The 23,169-nt window shown below is 41.5% G+C and overlaps 1 protein-coding gene across 6 annotated transcripts in view; it reads left to right on the top strand.

Annotated features, from left to right (window-relative positions):
* rgs3a (regulator of G protein signaling 3a) overlaps positions 1-23,169 on the top strand; it is a 188,123-nt gene that overhangs the window by 139,422 nt on the left and 25,532 nt on the right. For all 6 annotated transcript variants that reach the window (XM_030065316.1, XM_030065317.1, XM_030065318.1 and 3 more), the window contains one exon: positions 7,383-8,378. In XM_030065316.1, coding sequence (XP_029921176.1) covers positions 7,383-8,378 — 996 coding nt within the window. The remainder of the gene's footprint in view (positions 1-7,382; positions 8,379-23,169) is intronic.

Raw genomic sequence — 23,169 nt, forward strand, 5'->3', positions numbered from 1 at the left:
TAAACATTAATATGCAGAGACGTTATGCGTAATTGGGAAGGTATGCAATAATGATTTTCTGCCCAGTCAGAGCATCATGTAGAAAAAAATGAGGAAGACAATAAGGGCCACATACTGTGCAGTTGTTTATTTCCATTTTTTGTTTTCACCATGTTCACTTGCTTAAATCTCTCTCTCTCTCCCTCTTTTTCTCTGTGTTTGTGTGTGTGTGTGTGTTTTCTTTGTACTATAAGCAGCAATTCTCCTGAGGATTTCTCGCTAGTTCCCAAACTTTCTTTGAATAATTGGTTCAAAGTTCTTTTGAATCAATCTCAACAATCAGTGTGAATAAAGGAGAGCGGAAAAGTAAGCGGATGAAGGATGTGAATGAGCTCGGCTTCGATTGTAGACTGTCTTGGGGGTTGCATCAGATCGACACCATGCCAACATACTTGATGCTGTCATACAGAAACAGCTGAGAGCCAGCAGGAGGAAGGGAGGGAGACCAAGAGTGAGTGGGAAAAGGGAAGAAAGAGAAGTCATGTGCTTTTTTGGGTAAGGTACAGTCTATCTAATAGCAAGGCTAATTGAGTTGAGCTGCATTTATTGAAAGTGGATGTGGACTTGTGTAATGGTGGATACATTAAGCCCACAACAACAGACTAAGTAGAGTAAAGGAGAGGAAGACTGTGGTTGTCTTTAATAAAATGCCATACTTAAATAAATAAATAAATAAAAAAACAGGATGCGCCAGAGGAGCGGAAAGGATGGCGAAATAAAAATGAAAGGTGGCATCTCTAAATTGAGAGGGTGGAGGGGCCGAGACAGCAGAGTTCATAGGCACATCTGTGGCTTCTGAAGATTGCACAGCAGATCTGCTCCCCAGGATAAGACTCATATTGCCATGGCAACTATGGGTCAGAGTTCACGACTGCCCCTGATGGACTGTCCCTGTGGTTGCATGCATGTGTGCGTGTGTTTGAGCAGTGTGTTCTCATACAACATTTATGTGATATGAAAAACTTGTGCTCACAATTACTGTGTGAAGGGTTAGGGCTAGCATCACCCTCATATCAACTGAAATATGAATGTTATGGAGTTCATATAAGACACAGCACCTGGTACAAATCCTTATCCTGAGTTCCAAAATGGCAAAAAATACTGCAGGCAAGCAAGTGTGCACCAGCCTGCAAGACCCTCATCAGATAATGGCGGCACGGATATATTTTTCAAAGCTGCGGGAGGACATAGGCAGTGATGTTTGAATGCCACTGTTCACGCGCTGCAGAATGCCACACACGGATTGCAATTTGGCAAATCTCAACATAGCCAGTGTCTTTGATTACAGCAATTATAAAAAAATCCATGGAAGATATTTCACTTAGGACTCAAAATTTATATGGTGCACCTTGGTGGTAACTGTCAGGGATTACAGACTGATGGCTGGCGAGTCGTCTCAGCACAGTGACTTGCGGGTTTGTCAGCAGCTGGAGAACGCAGGTGCAGTCTTAAAAAAACAGGCGGAAAAATCAGGCGGAAAAAAAGTCCCCTGTGTAGGAGATAATATCTGGTATGTACAGCTTCCCACGTAGGAGATCTCCTACATTAGATAATATCTCCTACACAGGAGATAGTAATGGGAGATAAAAACTTTCACCTTGTCATTCACTGCATGAATGACATTTCAGAGTAGGATTTTTTTTATAACCTGAGATAAATTAATGAAAGTATTGGCTTTATTTGAAAAAGGCAAACTTAATTCTGTCTTTCCTCTCTTGAGATATGGCAATAATTAAGCTATTTTGAGAGTAGCCTATGAATGGCATGCAGAATGAAGGGCTGAGTGCAGCACACAAAGGCCATTGAATTTGAGCCAAATCCAGCATAAACAAAAGATTTTACCTTCTCAGTTCTTACAGAAGTACACAGACATCTTTGCTTTTGTACACTCCAGACTGGTTAGCCATAACTCAAAGTTTATACTGTGGAAAACATGATTTGTCACTCCACATCCTTATCCAGTATCTCCACGTTGCCGGCAGCAGATGCCTGCATGTGTCTTCTCCTTTCCAAGAAGATTCCCAACAAGAGATATTATCTCCTACATAAGGAGATAGTAACTCCCACATGTGCTCTTTGCCTTTCAGAGTTTCTGTATGGTGCTATGCAGAATAAATGTGGAAAATCTAGGAGATAATAAGGATAATATTGGCCTTTGGGACCCACAGAGCAATTGTTTTTGCAATGCTTTTTGGAGTAATGTTGTCATGTTTTTGCCCTTTTTGAAACTGTAAAGAAGTCCTAAACTCATACAGTTGTTTTGGAGAGGGCCATTATGCGGCTTAAGTTGCTGTGTGAAGTTTGTGGATATACAAACATCACCAGTGTTTCAGCTGACTGGAGGATGAACAGATTATGACGTTTTCATTTTCAACTCTCACTGAACTATTCCTTTAAATTAGATCAGGGAGCTTCTTGGCATGAGTCAGGAGCTGAAGCCAGGCCACCATAGTTAAAGGTGGGCTAAAAGTATCCACCAGCGTGATTTTACTTTACTTTATGTGTTGTTTTTGTCAGTGTCAAACAACTCATGTGAAGCACGCCCCCTGCTTCATGTGACTCTTGTAATATCATTCAGGATTATGCTGCTTTTCGGAATCGAAAGTACAAATTTGAAATGGGAGCATGCTCATTTGTGTGTGTGTATGTGTGGGTGTGTGTGCATGTGTATATGTGTATGTGTCTGTTTGTAATGAAATGAAATATTTGCTGTGTGGTCATCAGCTAGCAAGGCCAATAATGCTGTTAATGCCTCGTGTAAGTGAATCTGTCTACAAGTAGAGCCAAGATAGCCATTTTCAAAGATTTACTTCCTCCTCTCCTCTCCTCTTTTCGTTTTTCTCTCTCTCCCTCCCTCCTTCCACTGCTCACTCCATCTCTGAGTCATTTTCATTCACCGATTCCCTCCCTCCCTTTTGTTTGTCTTATCCATTTTCTTCTCTTCTTCTCTCTTCCCCTCCATCCCATTCTCCTGCCCTTTTAGCTCGGGTTTTGTTTCCTTGCTTAATGGAGGCAATGGCGGAGATTGTGTTGTGTTGAATCATTGATGGCCCAGTACAGCTGTTGAGTGCACATGTATTGTAGTCAAGGCATAGGCAAATGCACGTACATGTATACACACACACACAGACACACACACAGACACACTCAAACACACACAAAAACACACTCCAAACACACTCCACTCATACTTACACCGAACAATGCTCTTTCAGCCCATTACCTTGTAGTCTTTTCATCTGTGTCTCTTGATGCTGGGAAGTACTGGAGAAAAATGAAAGAATTAAAGGGTTTGGGTTTCAGAGAAACTGGCAACTGAAATAACTGGAAAAGGCCTTGGGGATTAATGAGGATGTCATGTTGTTTTGTGACTGGAAGGTCACAAATCCTTTTTATGTGCACAGATACGACAAGAGGACAGTTTGTACAAAAGATACATGTGTCAGCTTGAGTGTGTGTGCGTGTGTGTGTGTGTGTGTGTGTGTGTGTGTGTGTGTGTGTCTGTGTGTGCATGCATGTGTGCTGTGAGTGTGTGTCCATTCCAGCAGCAGATAGCGGTGGCGCTGTGAGAATGAACAAGTGTATCTGACAGGACAGGTGGCTCCATTGTGTCTCAGACCATATCTTCAGTGGTCAGAGGTTTATGTCAGCATGTAAGAGAGCAACAGAGGGAGTATAAACAGTAAACAAAACAAAAGGCCACTTTACAACGAAAATTCACAAGGGAAATAAGGAGTGGGAGTTGGAGGGGGATCAAGAGAAATGCAGATTAGGGAAGAGTCTATCATCTGTGAAGAAAAGGAGAAATTGCCTATGCAAATCCCGGATCTCACAGTGCAAAATATACACTGCAAAAAAAAAAAAAATCCCAGCAGGTCTCATATTCAGTGTTAAAATCTTGTTTTCTTCAAACAAGGTATAAAAAAAAATCTTCCAGTGGGATGAGATAATCCCATGTGTTTCCCAATGCAGGTTTTCTTGTGAAGCAAGATTTTAACACTGAATATGAGACTAAATTACTGAAGATTTTTTTTTTTGTTCAGTGTATGATTAAACAAGTAGAACCTCCAAACCAGCTTAATACAGAGAGACCTGATTTTTCATCCATGACTGCAGTGATATTTAAAGCCCAGGTGTTATTTATTTGTCATACCAACAAGTTCACACTGTACCGACACCATGACTGACAGGCTATGACACCGCCTCACACTATGACAACAATCCCAAGAGCTACACTTGATTGTCATAAAGTGAATCACCTCTCTAACCCAGAGCACCGTGAACAGTAAAATAGCAAGAAAATTAAGGGCAGAGAGGGATCAGAGGTGAAGACAGGATCATGCAGCCACTTCCTGACAAAAGAATAGTCTTTTTTCCTCTGTGGGTGTTCTTATGAAAGTGCCTCGCATTCTAAAAATAACCTTTACATACCCTGTGCGTCACTAAGAACCTTTGGTCTCAGGGTTATAGCACAAACATGGACCATTTAGATAGGGACGCAGGGAGGTTAAGAGGCAGTTGGGAGGGAGGGAGAGAAGAGTCACCTTAGGGCAGTTGTGTGCGTACTTGAACACCACAGCATCTTGTGACTGCTGCTAGTTATGCAGGGTTAGCAGTAACAGCACAATGAGGCTCTCTCACAAGACGTGCTGCAGAGCTAAAGGAGCTAGAATTGATTTTGTAGATAGAGTCACTTTTATTTATTTTCTTTAATTCAGCCACGGACACAGGGCCTAAGAAACATTTGTCACACAGCTGTTTTTGTTTTCATATTTTTTTCCGTTGCTTTGGTCAATACACATTCAGGTGTGGTTCCGATTTTTCGAGAACGTCATCGTTAACTCTGTGTGTGCCCCTGTAGCTCACCTTGCCATATTGCTTACTTTTTTAAGTGGCAGAATAATTCCCCGAGACTGAGTGAGAGATTTTGAGGCAGTGGAGAGAAAAAGAGAGAGGGAAGGCAAAACACATTTTTGATCTCTTTCCATCCAGCTGAGTGTGTAAAATGAGCGATAAGACACTTCCTCTTACTTGTCCACTTATTTCCCAAGAAAAACAAACTTCAGCTACATTCGGTCGTTGTTTTTTTGCTGTACCACTTGTGGTATCATTTATACTGAAAAGCAAAAACTGTTCTTATTAGTGCAAGTATTGTAAGTAGCTCTTTATGAGAATGTCTGATCGATGTTTGGGTATTGAATTTATATACTTTCTTAAAGGAAATTATTGTTTTCATGTAGTCTTCTTAGAGAGATGGCTTTGAGGGTTCTCAGTCATCCAGCTCATGATTATCCAGGTCCAGTACAATTCAACTCTCCTTGGATTTTCTTGGAGAGGCATTTCGAATTTTGAATTGACCAGATTCATGGGCTATATCCAAGTAACAGCTTCCTGTTATTATTTCAACATGGCATCCATTGCATCTTTCCCGGTTTGAACAGAGACCCCCATAGCCACTTACTTGCCTATCATCTTTAGTACAGAGTGTTTCCTCCACAAATGCTTAAAGTGATCACTGATTAGAAATGACTACAGTATTTATGAGATTATGTGCCTACATTCCCTGCCAATGTCAAAGGATGCCAGTGGAGGGCAAATCCTCATGCAAACATTAACAGAAGGCATCCTTTCTCATACAGGGGAATTTTAATCCTATACATGCCTGTTTTTGTTTAGTTTCTATTGAATTTATAATGAATTCACAAGCTGTACAGAGTTGGATCAGTGACATTAAAAACAGCATGCAAAGTGTGCTTTTCACTGCTAAATGAAAACTGGGAGAGTTTATAAGTTTGTGGTTCACATGATTCAGTTTTTCTCACACAAGACATTTCAGCTTTTTGAGAAGGCTTCATTACACAAAAGCCGATTACCTGTTTAGCTGCTGACTTTTTCATTTCTGGAAAAATAGGTCATTTGAGAGGTTACACTGACCATGCAATCACATATATTGTACCATATACTTTATAAAGTAAAAATAAACAGCCTTTCAGGGCAGGTGAAGATTTCTGACAGAGCAGAATTTTTACATATCAACATACACAGAGTGAAAAAATAGGAAGCTTTTATGTGCTGTACATCCATAACAAGTGAAATAAAAAAAAAAAATGCATATAGGTATCAGAGTGGGTGTGCATGAGAAAAAGAGAGAGGAGAGTGTGTGTTTGTGAGTATTGCACTGTCATGAATTACGGCGGCTTCTCCAGTGTCAGCTGAATTCAAAACCAGCAGATATTGAGAGGAAGGTATTAGAGATAGATGGATGGATCTAACAGTTCTTAGCACTGGACTCATTCATTTCTCTAAACGGTCCCTGAGGTCATAGCAGCAGCTGAGATCAGCTGAATCAGTGTGGCCAGTTTGGACATGGCTAGCAGATGTAATACCAGCAGGTCTGGCATTATTTGCAGGCATGTAGTAATGTGGAAATTACATGTCAGCCTCCATAAATGAAGATCTTAAACATGTGTTAAACAGCTTGAAGTCCTGAAGGAGTGTATTCCAGAGTTGTGTCGTTAATGAGTAACATGCAGGAAACAGTGATTTTAATATGCTATTGGTATCTATGAGAAGTCTTTGCATGGACCTTCTAAGAGTAATCACTTCCCTCGGGTGGTAATGTGAAATGCCCAGAGAGATTCCTCTACAGCAAAAGCTATGGAGAGCAATTTTTTTATGGGCTGTTCAGGTTTTCACAGCTATAGGGCATTAGCCTTTGCTGGCATTTAGTTTATCAATTCAAAATGACTGTTCAAGCAAAGTAAAAGCATTTTTTAAAAAAAATCATAACAAATTAATGTTCATTTCCAGTTAGAAGAGGCGTTTTCACGGGAATGAATGCAACCAGCAGACGTCATTTTCCGCTGCTTAACCGATGCTTATCTTGACTTTTGTTATTTGTTCCACCCCCTGATACGGAGCCATTCCTAATGAACATGGTGTATTTGTGTGTATTTCCGTGAGCCTGCAAGCTGCATTTGTTGCTTTTTTTTCAGTTTGCTCAAGGCCCAGACACTGCAAGTACAAAAAAATTGTACTAACTGTACTAAACTTCATTCCATTTGGTACACATACTGTCAGACCAAGTGTAAGTGTTGCTTTGATTGATGCATTTGGCCATGGCCTCTTCCATCACACATTTCTTGCATTAGATACTTGCATTAGATAAGTATACCGGTTTGCGTGCAACAGGTTGGGTTCATTTTACCACCTCCCTCTTTCATTCATTAAAATGTTAGTGAGATTTTATTGTAACACTGTGCCACTAGTTGAGCTTGTGTAAATAACTATTCTCTCCCTCCTTCCTTCTCTCTCTCTCTCTGTTTTTTCTTTTCTCCCCCAAGATGTTGGAGCCTAAGGTGGATGCGCCTTCATGTGAGCTGGGCGGAGTAGGAGGAGATCCAGGAGTTATGGGCGGCCTCCACCTGCCCCCTCGTAGCTCAGAGGGTGAGGAAAGCAGCGTGTACCCCTCCAGCCCCTCAGAGCCCCCGACCCTGGGTAGCCCACACCCCTCCGAGCCGCTCACCCCGCTGGAGGAGATCTACATGCCCCTGGGTGGACTGGGGAGTTCTGATGAGCCGCATAAGGTGCCTCCCACACCACCCCCTTCCACCGAGGGAGAGGACAGCAAAAGTATGGAAGGCATGGAGATGGAGATCTGGAGAGAAGGGAAGAATGAGGAGGAGAAGAGTAAGGAGTTTGGAGAAGAGGAGGATTATGAGGGCAGTAGGAAGAGTGTGGGGAGCGAAGGTATGGAGAAAGAGGAAGGAGGAGAGGAGGAAGCGGAGGGGAACGAAGGTGAGCTGAGCCTGAATTTGGTGGTGGCAAACACTGATGAGGACAACGCCTCGGAGCCGCCTGACACCAATGCGCCTCCTTCGTCCTCCTCCTCCTCATTTGTCATCCCCGAGCTGCGCCTGGACCGCTCCTTTAGTGCCGACGCCCTCTCCTCGCCCAACACCGATGAAGAAGAGTACGATGAAGATGAAGACGACGAGTCTGAAGAGGAGGATGATGAAGACGACAGCGACGATGCCTATCTGCAGCGGAGCGACAGCAAGCGCCGCAGCATGGTGGAGGGCGCCACCTGTGAAAAGCACGGAGGAGGGGGGCTAAGTGTGCAGAATTCTCTCCGCAGGCGCACCCACAGCGAAGGGAGCCTCCTGCAGGACCCGCGCACCCCGTGTTTCACCTCCGACAATGCCATCAACTGCCTGGAGGTTGGAGGGGCGCACCACAAGGGTGGCTGGACACTCCCATCACCCAAAACTCTGAAGAAAGAGCTCACCAAGAATGGAGGCTCCATGCATCAGCTGTGTATGCTGTTTTCTGGGAGAAAGGTAAGAATTTGGACACACCCACCCACACACACGCACGCACACACACACACACACACACACAAAACAGGAACCACATTATTAGATTCTGGGGAATTAAGAAAAATCAGTGTCCTCATTTGGTCCAACAGTTATGAAACTCATTCTCAAAAATGGCTGTGGTAAATAACAAATCAGGAAAATATTGTAGTGGATTTTGTAGGACACAAAAGACATCTGTACACACACACACACATAAACATGCACACACACTCAAGCACAAGCACAACCACAAGCAAAAACCCATGCTCCAAACCAGTTATTAGGTTTATATTTTTGCCCATTTGAGCACCCATGTTTTTTCTTTCCCACAGATCTCATGATCACATACACTGGGTCACATGTACTATAATTCCCTAAACGTAGGTATTTCATGAACAATGCTTCAATTGTCTAATAGTTCAGCTGAAGTTTCAGTTCTGTTGGATGAAAACAGTCCAGTACTGGTTTCAACAGATAGAGTGACATCCAGTGGTCAAAATGCAAAAGTGCACAAGAATACCATACCAGCACGGCTATGGGTTAATGATATCACAAAAAAACAAATATATTGAACAATAAAATGCAGTAGGATCATCTAATAAAAAAAATGATAGGGTATTTTCCAGCATACAACAAGCTTACTGATAGTGTATCACAACTTATAAATATAGGAGACTCCTATGGCCGATGATACCTTTGGGCACAAAGTCTAATTCATATGATTAACTGAATGATAGTACTGTTTTTTTTTTTTTTTTTTTTTTTTTTTTTTTTAATTCATAACAAATTAATGTTCATTTCCAGTTAGAAGAGGCGTTTTCACGGGAATGAATGCAACCAGCAGACATCATTTTCCCCCGCTTAACCGATGCTTATCATGACTTTTGTTATTTGTTCCATCCCCTGATACGGAGCCATTCCTAATGAACATGGTGTATTTGTGTGTATTTCCATGAGCCCGCGAGCTGTATTTGTTGCTTTTTTCAGTTTGACTCAGACTCAGACACTGCAAGCACAAAAAAATTGTACTAACTGTACTAAACTGTGCTGTTTCCAAGTGTTTGGTACTGAATTGTGTTTGGAAAAAATACTTGGAATTTTTTTCTTCTCATTGCACATCTCAGGCTCCATAGATTTGTGCACTGCTGCCTGACAATAGACTGAAAAAGGGTATGCCATCAGTTTAAGTGCAGGTAGTAGTTATTGTAAGTGTCCAATAGGGGGAAGCATACATCACATATCCAGTTGACCCTGGAGCAGGGTGACTGGTCTTTCTCAATTCACCTTGACCAAAGATCATTAATCAAACAACCAATATGAGATTACAGCTTTTTGGATATTTGGTGATATATATTTTATCAAATCAAACTGTTAATGAACACGGTGGTGACTGTCAAAGAAAAGAGAACGAGAAAGATCGATATGAGAGCTCCCCAAAGAGCCCATAAACCCAATGACAGACAGAATTCAAGCTACAGAAAATAAGCGAATGCATGCTCTGTCCTTGTAGAAACAAAGGGAGCACCACTCCACTTTATCCTCTCTCTCTCCGTCCAGACAGTCAGTCAGCGCACTAGGCAGCCTTAAATGGCAGTGTGTGAGCCGCACACAGGGAGGAATGCAGCAGCGAGGGCTGGAGCCTATTGGTCTTGGCAGATTCAAGGGTAATTTTACTACCTATTGGCGTCATGAACCCAGCTCCTTAGGTGCCTGTGTTTCCATTATTTCAAATGAAAAATGATCTGTGAGCCCCACATGCATAAATCTTGTGACATCAAGGTATATAGGCCATGTGTGTGTGCGTGTGTATGTCTCCAACCCCTGACCCAGAGTGTCTCCTGGGGCCAGTAAGGGCTGAATAACATCAGTTTATGAATAGGGCTGCTTGCACATACTGCATTTTCTCCATGATACCTTCAAAGCCAGAGTTGACAAATCTCTCTGTTGCTCACTAACACACTGTTCTCAGTGGGGTGAAATCTTGACTTTCATTGTGTTTTAATGGCAGGCGTGAAAATATGAAAAGGGCACCATACTGAGAGGGGGCTGCAGGAGCATGAGCACATTTAGAAGAGCACATTTTGAACAGCTATTTTTTCAGTGATTCCTTTTTGGTTTTGGTTTGAGTTTTGAGGGAAAGCTTGTGATCCAAGTAACAACTCAGCGGCACCCACGGCACTGGAAACTGTTTCAAACTAGCACACAAGAGTATTAATGAAGGACTATATGATAAATAGCTATAAAGCAGTTGTATAAATTTATTAGATGCTTTTGGAAGTTTTTTGAGAATTTTTACAAATGAAAAAACACCATTACCGTTATGACGTTATGACATTTGCTGTAACTCATTACTGAGGACGCAGTTTGGATCATGTACAGTTGTTTAAGTGCAACGTCCAACTTTGTTTCCACACTGCTATTGATTCTGTCAATAGGCCGATGCAACAGTAAAGAAGAAGAAGAATAGAGAGAGAGAGAAAGGGAGAGAGAGAGAGAGAGAGAGAGAGAGGACCAACAGAGGGAGACAGAGCAAGACGAAGTGTGTGAATCTAGATGAGATGTCTGGCAACTATTTCATAATGCGCAGCCCGCCCCCCACCCCCATCTTTCTTCTCTCTCTCTCTCCTACTGGTCCTCTGTAACCCTTCTTCTCTCTATCCAGGCAATGTTTACTCTGCCCTTTTACAAGCACTGGCTCTGTCTCTGTCTTTCTTTCCACTCTGCTCTTTTTCTTCTCGCTTGATGCCTTTAGTGCCCTATCATCAAGGTAGGGATAGCCAGAAACAGACAGAGAGCAGTGCAGGAGAAAGGATTTCTGTTTGTTTGAATAGGAAATAGAGAGAGTGAGAGAAGGAGAGAAAGAAAGTTGTGCATGAAAATCTGTCTTTACTCACACTCTGTAAACATGGCAACCCTGTAAAAAATAGGGTTAAGTTATTTTTGCTCCGTCACCCCTTTTGATTTGTCAAAACCTGCTAAATGGTCTGCCTGAGAACATATAAAAATGACATCGTAACTATTTTACATGATGTAACATTTCATCAGTTGATCATTTAACTTCCTGCGTAAAATATAAGGCTACCTCTGGCTTAGCGAGTTGAATTATAGCAGGATTATATATACCTTCAAAGAAGGTTTCACTCATCAAATAACTTTAACAGCAAATTTAACAGGAAAGAGGCAGCAATAACAAAATAAATTTCCCTACTCTGGGTTGAAGTTCGTAAAGATTGTCAGCAGACTGACCCCATCACAAGGGAAGGAAGAAACATGTCTTAAAAGGCCACAGGAGACAAAAACACTGCCTGTTCTCTCCAATCTGACCATCAGTTTAAACTCCCCCATCATGCCAAACAAACCCCCAATTTCATTCTCCTTTTACAAAGACACATCTCACATCTATCTATCTTCTGACCATCTTCCAATTTGCTCACTCACATTTGGAGTGAACGTGTTGCAACGACATTGCAGCAGACAAGTATGGAGCTAAGCCAGTGCGACTGCCGTAAGCAGGCCAGGCAGTTTGTTCCTGGGGTCTGAATCTTTGTTTGAAATCTGGATAAATATCAGCTGTCTTTACCAGACGCTGGGGGGAAACAATTTTATTGTGTTTACGGGTGATTATCTGATAGCTTACATTCCTGTGGCGCATCAAAGATGCACAGGGGTCGATGGTACCAGAAGATAGACCAGATACATACGAGCACATATGACCATACATTCATGCACCGTATTTAATGAGGCAATGCTTTAAAAGCATTAGTGGCATTTTTTTTAAAAACAAGTGACTTCCAGGTTTATAAAAACTACAAAAATCTGCAACCTGAGCCTGTTGCCTCTCTGTAGAGCCGCACTAAGAGCCCAGTCTTAACATACCATCAGGCTCAGGACTTCAGTGCCTCAGTGGACTGCCTTTGTTCTTTTATAAAAATCACAGCAGATGCATGAGATATAAGAATGATATAGGAGGGCATGAGCATGGAGATATAATTGGACTCATGTGGCTGAAGCTGCACTCACATTCAAGGCAACAGCGTGCGATACCCAAATTCATTTGATAAGGAGTCCACATGGAACTTTTTTTCCCCACTACAGTCAATGAAGTTTAAATCATGCACATATGCACAAATGACTAAAAGAAACACAAAAATGGCAGGCCTGGAAGATAGGCCCTGAAGAGAGGAAAGAGGGATACAGGGTTAACAAGATATCAATGGAAGGAGATACTGGGACACGTTGTGAAGGGCAGTGGGAGTATGGTGAGAGTCAGGGAGGCACAGAGTGGAACAGAACAATTAAGTGAGTTCCTGAGTGAGGAACATTTGCTTCCATCCAGTAATGTCATGTTTCGACCTTATCATTCAATACACCTTTCTATAATTCTGTCCAGTTGATAGAAAACATCAAAAAAGACTTCATCAACAGTATTTCAATTTACTGGTAGCAATACAACAAAACATAGATCTCTCATGTGGCTTTAGTTAAATGGAATTGAATGGATTGAAATTGAAATAGCATTTCTAAGATGCATCTGCAGAAAGACATGTTTCCAAAGTGATCCTCGATGGAAGTGCACACATTACAAACAAATAGAAAACATCCAGTGCATAGAAATGTGTAAGTATTTAAAATGAATGCCAGAAAATGTACTGTGAAAGTCATGTATTCAGTGTGCTGCTGACGTCCACAGTGACCAGTGTGTGCACAGTTACAAAGAAAAGCGCTCACTCGTAGCTGAAGGTATCTTAACAATGTCGGCTTGACTTCGTTTCAAGCAGTTTCCTTTTAGTGCTGCTGGAGCTCAATCTATGTTCAGACCTCTCACTGAGCATACCAGCACTGTAACATGACGTCTTTAGGAATAGAGACAAAGAGATAACAGTTTCTTTTGTCACTTTACATACAATTAACACTTAGCCCGCACAGTCTAGGGTGTCAGCAGACTTTAAAAACCTCCTCAGCCCTGCTGGTCCCATTGGTGGGTTTGTCATTCCAGATCCATTACAGTGCAGCCGAGCTTCGTTCGAACCCACAAAACATTATCTTAAATTCTAGCGGGGATCCCTTAGTTTCCAAAGATAGCGGGTACGTCCTGCTGAATCATGGGTATAAAATGGTGCACAAAACATCTAAGTATTTTCTATTTGGTGTAATGGTGAAGCAACAACATGTTAAGTTCACTCAGTATAAGTGTGCAGTTTCAATGAAGTGCTGCAACGGGCAGATACAGAATTGACATTGCCTTGCGCATGAAATAATAATCTGAAATTGAGGCTAATTATGGAGAAATTGAAGGGAAAATTAGTTCAAGGGGTTGAAGATATTTATAGCGACTTAAGTGCTGGTGTCTCTTACTATACGTTAGCCCGTGATGTGTCTGTTCCTGAAACCCAGCTAGGAAATTATTGGAAATCCATTCTTCCAGGTCTCTTGTTGATATTAAGACATAAACTTACACACTTCAGTCTGTGTGACCAGCAGTCAAAACATTCACTCGACAAGAGAAATCACATCGTAACAAGCACGGAGCGGAGAGTGGTTTGCTGTTCTCGATAAGCACGGTTCCCTTTGCTTCAAGTGTTATGTCCAAACAGAACAGATGCTTCATCTAGCTTGCCTAATGCCATGGCAACACAAACAACTACACAATGCAATAAAGCACATTGAAATTAGTGTGCATTTGTTTACCTCAATGAGTCAAATGTTTACAGCACTGTGTGGCGAGGCGGATCACGACGGCCTCCCTCAATGAAAGGCTGATATTGTAGGTAGACTCGAGGGCTTCTTCTGTTTGACTGTGGATGGACTGGAAGGGACAAAAGGTCTCCCGGGTTCAAAGCCATGTGGGACACAGCCAGGTTGGATGAGACCAGTGAAATGCTAAATGGGTATCATGTAAATATTTGCTGAGTGGACTGAGCAAGCATTCAGGACATTCAACACAGTCTTGAGTCAGCCCTCAAGTGTCTATTGACAAATACATGAATGAACTGAATGTGTTGTTTTCCTTTATGCAGCATCTCTCATTTTCACATTTTATAACAGTTATGAAGCAGTAACATGCTGAGGCAGATCCCCATTTGTCTGTGTGGCTCACATCCTAAAGGGCTCTAATACATCAAAGCCTTTTTTTTTTTTTTTTATTACCTTAGCTGTTGGAGAACGTTGGATGTAATGGATGAGGCTGAAACCTGACTCACCCTTTAATATTTTACAAAAGTCAGGCTAAAGATGCAACCAGCAGTTTACGTGTGTGGCCATGTGTGTAATTGGAAAAGATGAATGCTACGATTTGTGATTTGAAATGATTCCCAGTGTGCCTGTGTGCGTGTTTTATTTTTTGCTTTATACGTGTGTGCATGCTTGCCTCAGATGGAAGACAATATATCTCGTATGAGATCATTCTTGCAGCAGCATGAGAATAAAAAAAAAAAGACAGTAGTTATATAAGGCAGAACTTCCATCATCTCATTTTGGAAAGAATTCTTGTCACTTGTAGGGAAAAGTGAAGACTTGGATGCTTGTCAAAGGGATAGGAATGTAAAGAGAGAGCTTACCTGAAGAAAGCCAGCTCAACTACCTATATAAGAATCTATCTATCTATCTATCTATCTATCTATCTACCTACCTACCTACCTACCTAAGTACATATGTACATATATACACACAAACAGTGATAGATAAAACAGTGAAGATAGAAAATAGCAACTCATACCCAGCTAACAGTATGATGGATCAGATTATACACCAATATGTGTACTACTGGTTGGTGGACTGGCCTGGGAAGGTCTTTTCTGACATAACAGACACATTATACCACGGTCGACTGAAAAAAATCCTTTTTAAGGAAGAAGACATAGGGTTCCCTCTCTTTCTCATCCCATACTCAACTCTTGCTCTCCTTCTCTGTTCCAGTTATTTACAACTTTGGCTTTAGCAGTTTGACACATTACCATAATAAGCTATGGCGCTTGCAAACGATACACACATGGAGGCACTGACACACACACACACACACAGACACACACACACGTTATTTGTTTCCTCTTAATTTGCAATGAAAAAACAACACAAAATATCCACTGGATGGATGCTTGTGGTGTGGCATGAAAAATAAAATGCGCAACATAACTCATGTGCAAGGGCGTAGCAGTTAGTTTATGACTGGAGGGGACGGAAATGGGGTGTGGAGTCTGCAAATATTGTCCCTCAGACGGTTTCAGAAAATCTCACTGTGATCTAAAAACTAATCTAGAAACAGTATACCCTAAAAAATTTTCAAAAAAATTGATGAACAGTTCCCATGAATATCAAATAGCATTTTTGCCTGAAATGCCCATCCCTACAAAATGCAATAGCATTACTCACAGAAAATACGGTGACCTGACTTTCATCATTTCCAGAAATATGAATTCATCTTAAAAGAGACATACTGGCAACATATTTGTGCAGTTTAACTCAGAACTTGTGGGAAAACTTGTTGGCTACAGGTGTTGCTGATGTGCAACGCAGGAGACGATGTTTTTGACGCAGTGCTTCCCTGGACGAAACACGTTCACACCCAGGGAGGCACCGCGTCACGAACCGAAGACACACAATCTGGATGAGACGCACTGGCCTGCAAAACCATTTAAACTGAGAAGAGGCACAGCCACGTTCTAAAACACGCCTCATTATTATGGGCTAACCATAACGAGCTGAAAAACATTACACAGATTGCATTGGGTAATCCATCATATAAACCCTGCTGAAGCGCAGTTTCCAAATACACTGCACAACAGTAAAAGCAAGCAATTTTGTGCATTTCAAATATATGATTAACCGTGAATAATCCACGATTACCTTGTGATTAACACGATTTTAAAAAATTAATCAGCTCACATCCCCAGTATATATATATGTGTGTGTGTGTGTGTGTGTGTGTGTGCTTGTGTGTGTGTGTGTGTGTGTGTGTTTGTGTGTGTGTGTAACCTTGTGTGCATGTGAGAGTATAGTTTTTATAAGCGTGTGTCAGGACTGCTATTTATAGCCATCTCCCTGGGATGGTGTCTTCTAACAGGCCGAGAAAAGTATGCAAGACACTCTGGCTCCACAGATAGGCAGTCACACTGACATGAAGGGGAAAGACCACTGCCAGTTGGGCAACTGTGATAACAGCGGGGAGTCTTCTCTGAGCCATTACTTGTACTTTCCAGCTCTTGCAATGTGTGTCAAAATCCTTTGAAAAAGTCCTGATGGAGGCATTTTGCTGTAATTTTGACTGTGAAAATAACATTACTTATGTAACTGTCAAAATTCTTTGCATCTGCTTTTGACATTTCCTTCTTTGTCTTTCTCTCCAGAACTGAGGCTGAGGTTAAACATGAGAACCTGCTGTATTCCTGATTGTGTAATGCTGTTTTTATGGGCAGTCTCTTCAGCGGCCAGTGGCTGCTGGACCTTTGCCCTGATAAATATGATTTAGCATCATCTGACCTTGAATAAATTTTACGATTCAGGATGTTCTAAATATATCTATGTATAAATGGGTCCCTGGAATGGAAGGATCAATGAGTGGGTGATAGAGAGTGAGAGAAAGAGAGACAGAAAGAGAGAGAGAGAGAGGGAGAGAGAGAGAGAGAACTCAAATAAGTTAAGTTATCCTTTATTAATCCCCATAGGGAAATCTGATCTCTGCATTTGACCTATCCTACTTATTAGCAGCAGTGGGCAGCCACTGAGCGCCCAGGGACCGACTCCAGCTCTGTGCCAGAGCCTTGGTCAAGGGCACTGAGAGGAGAAATAACCTAACATTCATGCTTTTGATGGTGAGGGAAACCAGAGCACCCAGAGACCCACGCAAACATGGGGAGAACATGCAAACTCCACATCGAAAGACCATGCCCCGGCCAGGATCTGAACCCATTAATACCACACCATCTATACCCAATTATACACAGTTGAACTTTTTTTTTTAATGTCTGAAGGAGGTTTTTCATATCATGAAACTCTGTGTAAAATGAATGAAGATAGAAAGGTACAAAGTGAGAAACATGACCAGAGATGTCAGGACTGCGAAATATAATCACTCTATAAATTAAGTCCTGGGACAAAATGCACCTGCAAAGTAGCCAGAGAATTTGAAACAATAGTAAATTTGCTCCTTACATTTAAGCACTATTTTCTTAACCAGCCCCCTAACTCCTCATGATAGTCCAAAGCTACACAATCCTTCTCAGCTGGTAGCCCGTACTTGGCTTTTGCAGTAAGCCCCCACTCTCTCTCTCTCTCTCTCTCTCTCTCTCTCTCTCTCTTTTGCTCTCTCTCCCACTCTTTCTCTCTCCCTCCAAGTGGTCTTTGCTTCTCAGACACACAGTACTTCGACTTATACCCGTTCAGAAATCCCCACCACAGAGGCTGGCTAATCCAAAGCTAATGAAGCTAGCATTCTCTTATTTGTATGTTAATGATTGTTTGGCTGCTTGTGATTATAGAGAGGATTTAGTGAGCGACTGTACCGAGATAGATGCTGTGGTGAACTGTGGAGATCAAGTGTTGGAACATACTGTTTCTATTCACTAACGCTGATATTGGCATGTCAGTGAGGGTTTAGAGCTTTCCTTGAAAGGGATTGTAAAAAGGAATGTGTTCTTGCATTACCTGATTAATTAATGTGAGCGGGAAAAAAAAAGGCTGAAGTATTTCAGCTAACAGTGGCGACAGATTGAGTTCTCTTACTCTGTCAGGGATGTAACATATTGCTGAAATCAAAGACACTGAAAAGCAAACATGGCTTTTGCTGAGAATTAACCAGAGACACTGGGATAGTCTCTGTAGCCCCTGACCTAGCCTGTCACCTACTTATAATGATTTCTTTGCTTTTATTATTGCTGATAGCTCATAGCTAAGCATTATGTCTCAAAGCAAATCCAGTGATATGTAGTCAGTCACAATTTTTACTGGAGTAATGGGAGAAAATCACTGGCCTGTCCCAACAGCATTAGTATTTCTAGAAGAGGTTTGCTGATGTAATTTTTACAGGAGTGATTCAGTTATTTCAATCCTGTTTGGAATGAACTTTATTTACAGAGCTCACATCCCAGGAGAAGTAGTTACCAAGCAAACAACCTGAACTGTTTTCAGTGAGTGTCTCTGTCAATTCTGCTGCTCTCTAAATCACTGCATATGTTCATGAATTACAAATACCTTAGGCAATAGACATATTCTTATTTTTGACCGTTTCTTGGCAATGGTGAAGTAATGTACATTAACAGGCAGAGTACTAAATTACATTACTAATGCTGACACACTAATCCTGTCTGCACCGGGATTATCTTTATTCCAGACAGGATACAATTCCTGTGGTCCTGAGGTAGAAATTACTAACCACCATATCTTCACTGGTAGCACTAATGTCGTCCAAAGACGGGTAAAGCCAGAGACCTTTCTGGGGAAACTGCCAGCATGAAACCAAGGGGCTGTTTCAGAGAAAGGAGACCTCTGGTCACCTTAAACTACCTCCATGACATCAGCATCATATTAGTCTCGTGTAGCCAGACCCTTTTCTCCGTTTAGTGGTACTTCACTTTTGCACTGCGTTATCTAAGACATGACTAACCTAGTTATGATGATATTAATTCACATGTAATTCATGTCAAAAATCCCCCCAAAGCTTCTCTAACCAAAATTAGCCTGGCTTCCTCCACTCTCCTGCTCCCTGCTGAGTCTGAAGACAGCCATGTTGAGGCCGTCGGCTGCACTGGTAGTGAGAGACAAGAAGAAGACACTTATTTTCCAAACAGCTTCAAGTTCATCTCTGTGAAACTTAAAATCTCAGCAGCAATTTGATTAAAAAGAACTCATTGTAAATAGTGACCACCAGTGGCGCTATTGTGCAGATTAGGAAAACTGGGACCCCATATTGTTTGCATTACACATGCTCTTCCAGCAGCATGCCCCGAGTACGTAAGTGACATATTGCACACGTTGATGTAAACAATGCAGCTTTCAAATGCTTTCAGGTATGCGTTAGGCCTCAAGGACACACACGGTGTGTTTTGCTCACAAATTGTGAGTGTAAACAAAACCAAGAATGTTTACAAGGAAAAGTACATTTTCTACATTTCTTAGGATTAATTAAACATTCTTACAAGCAGATATGTTCTCATGTGAGGACATATTTGAAACAAATAGGTTGACGTGTTTTAAGCCACACAAAGTACTGAAAAAAAATTGTGTGGTTAGATTTCAAGATAGCAATACCACCAGCCAGCTTTATTAATCAAAATTATTAGCAGTATGGCCCATCTACATTGCCTCAATAAGCCTTAGATGTAGACATTGCGCAGGGCTTCTGAGATGATGGCGTTCTTGCGGAAGAGGCGATAGCTTGATGTCATGGCGCTTTGTAACTCGACCTTTCTCAGCACAGCCTCACTCTCTTCCCACCTTAACGCCCCTCAGTGTGAGCGGCTCAGTCATTAACCGGCAGGACTGTGTAAGGTTGCCTCAGCAAGACGGGCACAACAAAGCCCTCTCCTGACGTTTGGGTAAAGCAAGAGAGGATCCAGAAGGCCCCTTGTTTGATCGCTTTGGCTTGTGTGTGTGTTTGAGTGGATGCATTTATGGCACTGGTTGCCATAGCAGTATCTGGACAAAATCAAATTGCCGAGCACATGAATATCAATAGTCAGTTGCTCACATGCGCACACAAACACACACGCCACAGGGGATTGCGCTTTTCAGAGATGTATTTTGGTGTTACGTTTCCGTGGTTACTAATAATAATTAATGTTTTAAGACACTAAATAGGTTTGAGTGGAGAGTCAGTGGTTCACGTTATGACTTATCTATGACTTAAAAGAGAAATATGATTTCCCACCATGGAAGGATCATATAAGGAGGCATTAGTGATGTGAATTATATTGAGGTTGGTGTGGTGGGAGCATTTACCTTCAACTCTGATGACTCAGGTTTGATTTTCAACTCACACCAATAAGTGCTCTGCTAGGAGAGAAGAATTCGTCTTCAGCTACTGCCTTTCTTGGGTAATCATGACTAAAGACTTACCTTGCGAGGCAGCTGGATTTGTGAGACCACAGTGGTGTGAGAATCCATCCATTGGTAGCTACACGGACGTGCTTGCTAGCCGTCAAATTTCCTCAATCGCAGCTTTTTGTTTCCTCTTCGTTGCTCAGCTACTACACCACGGTTCATTGATCTGATTGGTTGAAGTGATAGACCGTGACAGACAGATGGTTCATCCAGTCATCTGCCTGGTGGTTTTTTTGGAAAGTGCCTGCATTTTTCCAAAGAGTTTCCGATGACGACGTCTCAGATGGTTCTGTCTAACAAACCATCTGGCACGTCAGGTTAAGACGTTACTGGAGCCAGAGGAGCTGGAGTAGGTATGTAGTTTCAGTTTTATCCGGAATCTCTTATTTGGGTATACAACACTATGTTACAGTTCATAAAATATCTTCTTGATAGCGGGAAGAAGACTTGTAGTAGTGATTTGATATTGTTAAAACAATGAGTCCATTCCATCAGGATGTGCCGGCGCACTGGCTTTGACCCGTGGTTTCCGCTCCATTTAAAAACAGCATACGCAGGTTGTGTGGAGACTCAGCAAGAGCAGTGAGGACATGTAGCAGCCGTTTGTTTACCCAGCTGTCCGGTGTGCCGACAATAACGTGTTTGTTGTAACCGCCTGACAGATTGCACTTCACTTAAGTAGTTTCCTCTGGCCGAGATGCTGCAAAATTAGGGGCCCTCCAGTGGACCTCAAGACTCTTGTAGGATCAGGTAGAACGGGACAAATATGCATCAGCCTGATGACTCAGAGACAATGGTGCAGCTGGCTCATCATGCCAGCTACCCACCCAGGCGTCTAGGCTCATCATGAACGGGTCACATTTTCATTATTATATTTACCGTTAGCTGTTCATACATTAGATTTGATTGGGTAGATATTGTCATAATGTTACTTTGTAAAGCATGGGCTAATATTCCACACCACTAATGTCACACCAAAGTAACATTCATGCATCTGAACTGGGTAAGTGGAGCTACCAAGAAGAGTCACAGGCGAGGTAAATAGGCCGTTTAGTCTGATGGACAGCATGTGAGAAGAATCAGGGTATATTCATTATGTAAATTTGATTTGCTTTGCAGGCCTTATTACATGTGCTAATCTTTCAATAATCACACCTATTTAAAAAATCACCCAGTTACATGACAAGATGATACTTTACATAGGAATACTGCTCCTTTTTCAAACCTTGGTGCTCTTTATTAAATCCCAAACAGTCATAAAACAGGACAATGTAAAAGAAAATAGGTTTTTCAGTGTCTTTAACTGTTGACTAAGATTTTCAGATAAGTGAAGATGTGACTACTGTGACATGTTGTCACATAAATAAATAAATAAATAGTGGTGCATGCAGTTCACATAATTCATATGCACAGCATGTAATCTACGTTTCAGTGTCAGTGGTCATTTAATTTATTTATTTCTTTGCTCTTTCTTTCACCTCTGAATTATCTTTACTCAGTTTATGCTTTATCTCACAAGAGAGAAGGTCAAGCATTTGTTTGTGTTATGTAATATGGCAATAATACTCAAGAAGATGTTCTGTGTTATTATACGACTGTGATGGAAGTTTGAGGCACAGCCAAGTATTCTGGGATTTAACAAAATTCAGTTTTCAAATTACAATCTTGTGCCATGGAAAGACAGCACTCCATACAGTCCCCACAACATAACAACACTAATGAAAATAATTTGATAAACCATGAGAACTTGGTTAATTAAGCCCTGTAAACCCAAACCCAAACTCAAATTACTTACTGAAAGTGCCTTAAAATAACTGTACAACTCACTTAAAATAACATTACCTTCCCACTCTTGCATAATGACCATTTTAGGGAGCATTTTTTAGATTGGTCAGCAGTGTCAGGACATGACGGAAACCGGATGAAAGGACAAAAAGTTATTGTCCTAGTCATCATGTGTTCTCTTCTCAAAGCGAAAACGGTACATAGTGTGAGATAACAGGAACAGGGACTTCTTGATCTGTAAGCAAGCTATGTGATTCATGGTTTGGAATTTATACACGCACAGCTGTGTAGCCGCACACACATGTGCTCAAACACTCATATACACACATATAAAGTTACATATGCATGACACATACACACACACACACACACAAACTCTTCCCATGTGGTGGGATTCGGGGTGAAGAGTGGGGGTGAGGTGATGGGAGCAACATGCTGGAAACAATGGGAGGAGGAGGAGAGACAGAAAATGTGAAAAAATATAGTTTACCTTCTAATAATGGAATGCAGAGACTTTACAAAACAACATATTTAGCAGTTAATCTGTGTATTAATCTGTGTAGCCATCTAGCAGGCCTCCCAGTCAGTTTTGTGATGTCTTCAGCTTTTTAACCTGTGCAAGGTGTATAGGTCCTTAAAGCATCTAAAAATGTCTTAAATTCAATTTAATAAATATTAGACCTTAATTTGAATTTATGAGGTCTTAATTTCCACATGAACATGTTATCTAATTTTGGCTTATGTATCTTTTAATTTCTTTTTGTGAAAAATGGTCCGACTCTTCTGCATGAAATTCAACATTTCTGATGTTACAAAATTCTCATTCACTTCATCATTCACCTTAGCATCTGCACAAATCTACAAATATCTGGACATACCTGTTCCAACAGTCCTGATTGTTTTTTTGTTTTTTTGTTTTTTCCACTGGCAGCTTGCTGTGTGAGCTAAAGGAGGT

This window comes from Myripristis murdjan, chromosome 12 (assembly GCF_902150065.1).
Source record: "Myripristis murdjan chromosome 12, fMyrMur1.1, whole genome shotgun sequence".
Taxonomy (NCBI): domain Eukaryota; kingdom Metazoa; phylum Chordata; class Actinopteri; order Holocentriformes; family Holocentridae; genus Myripristis; species Myripristis murdjan.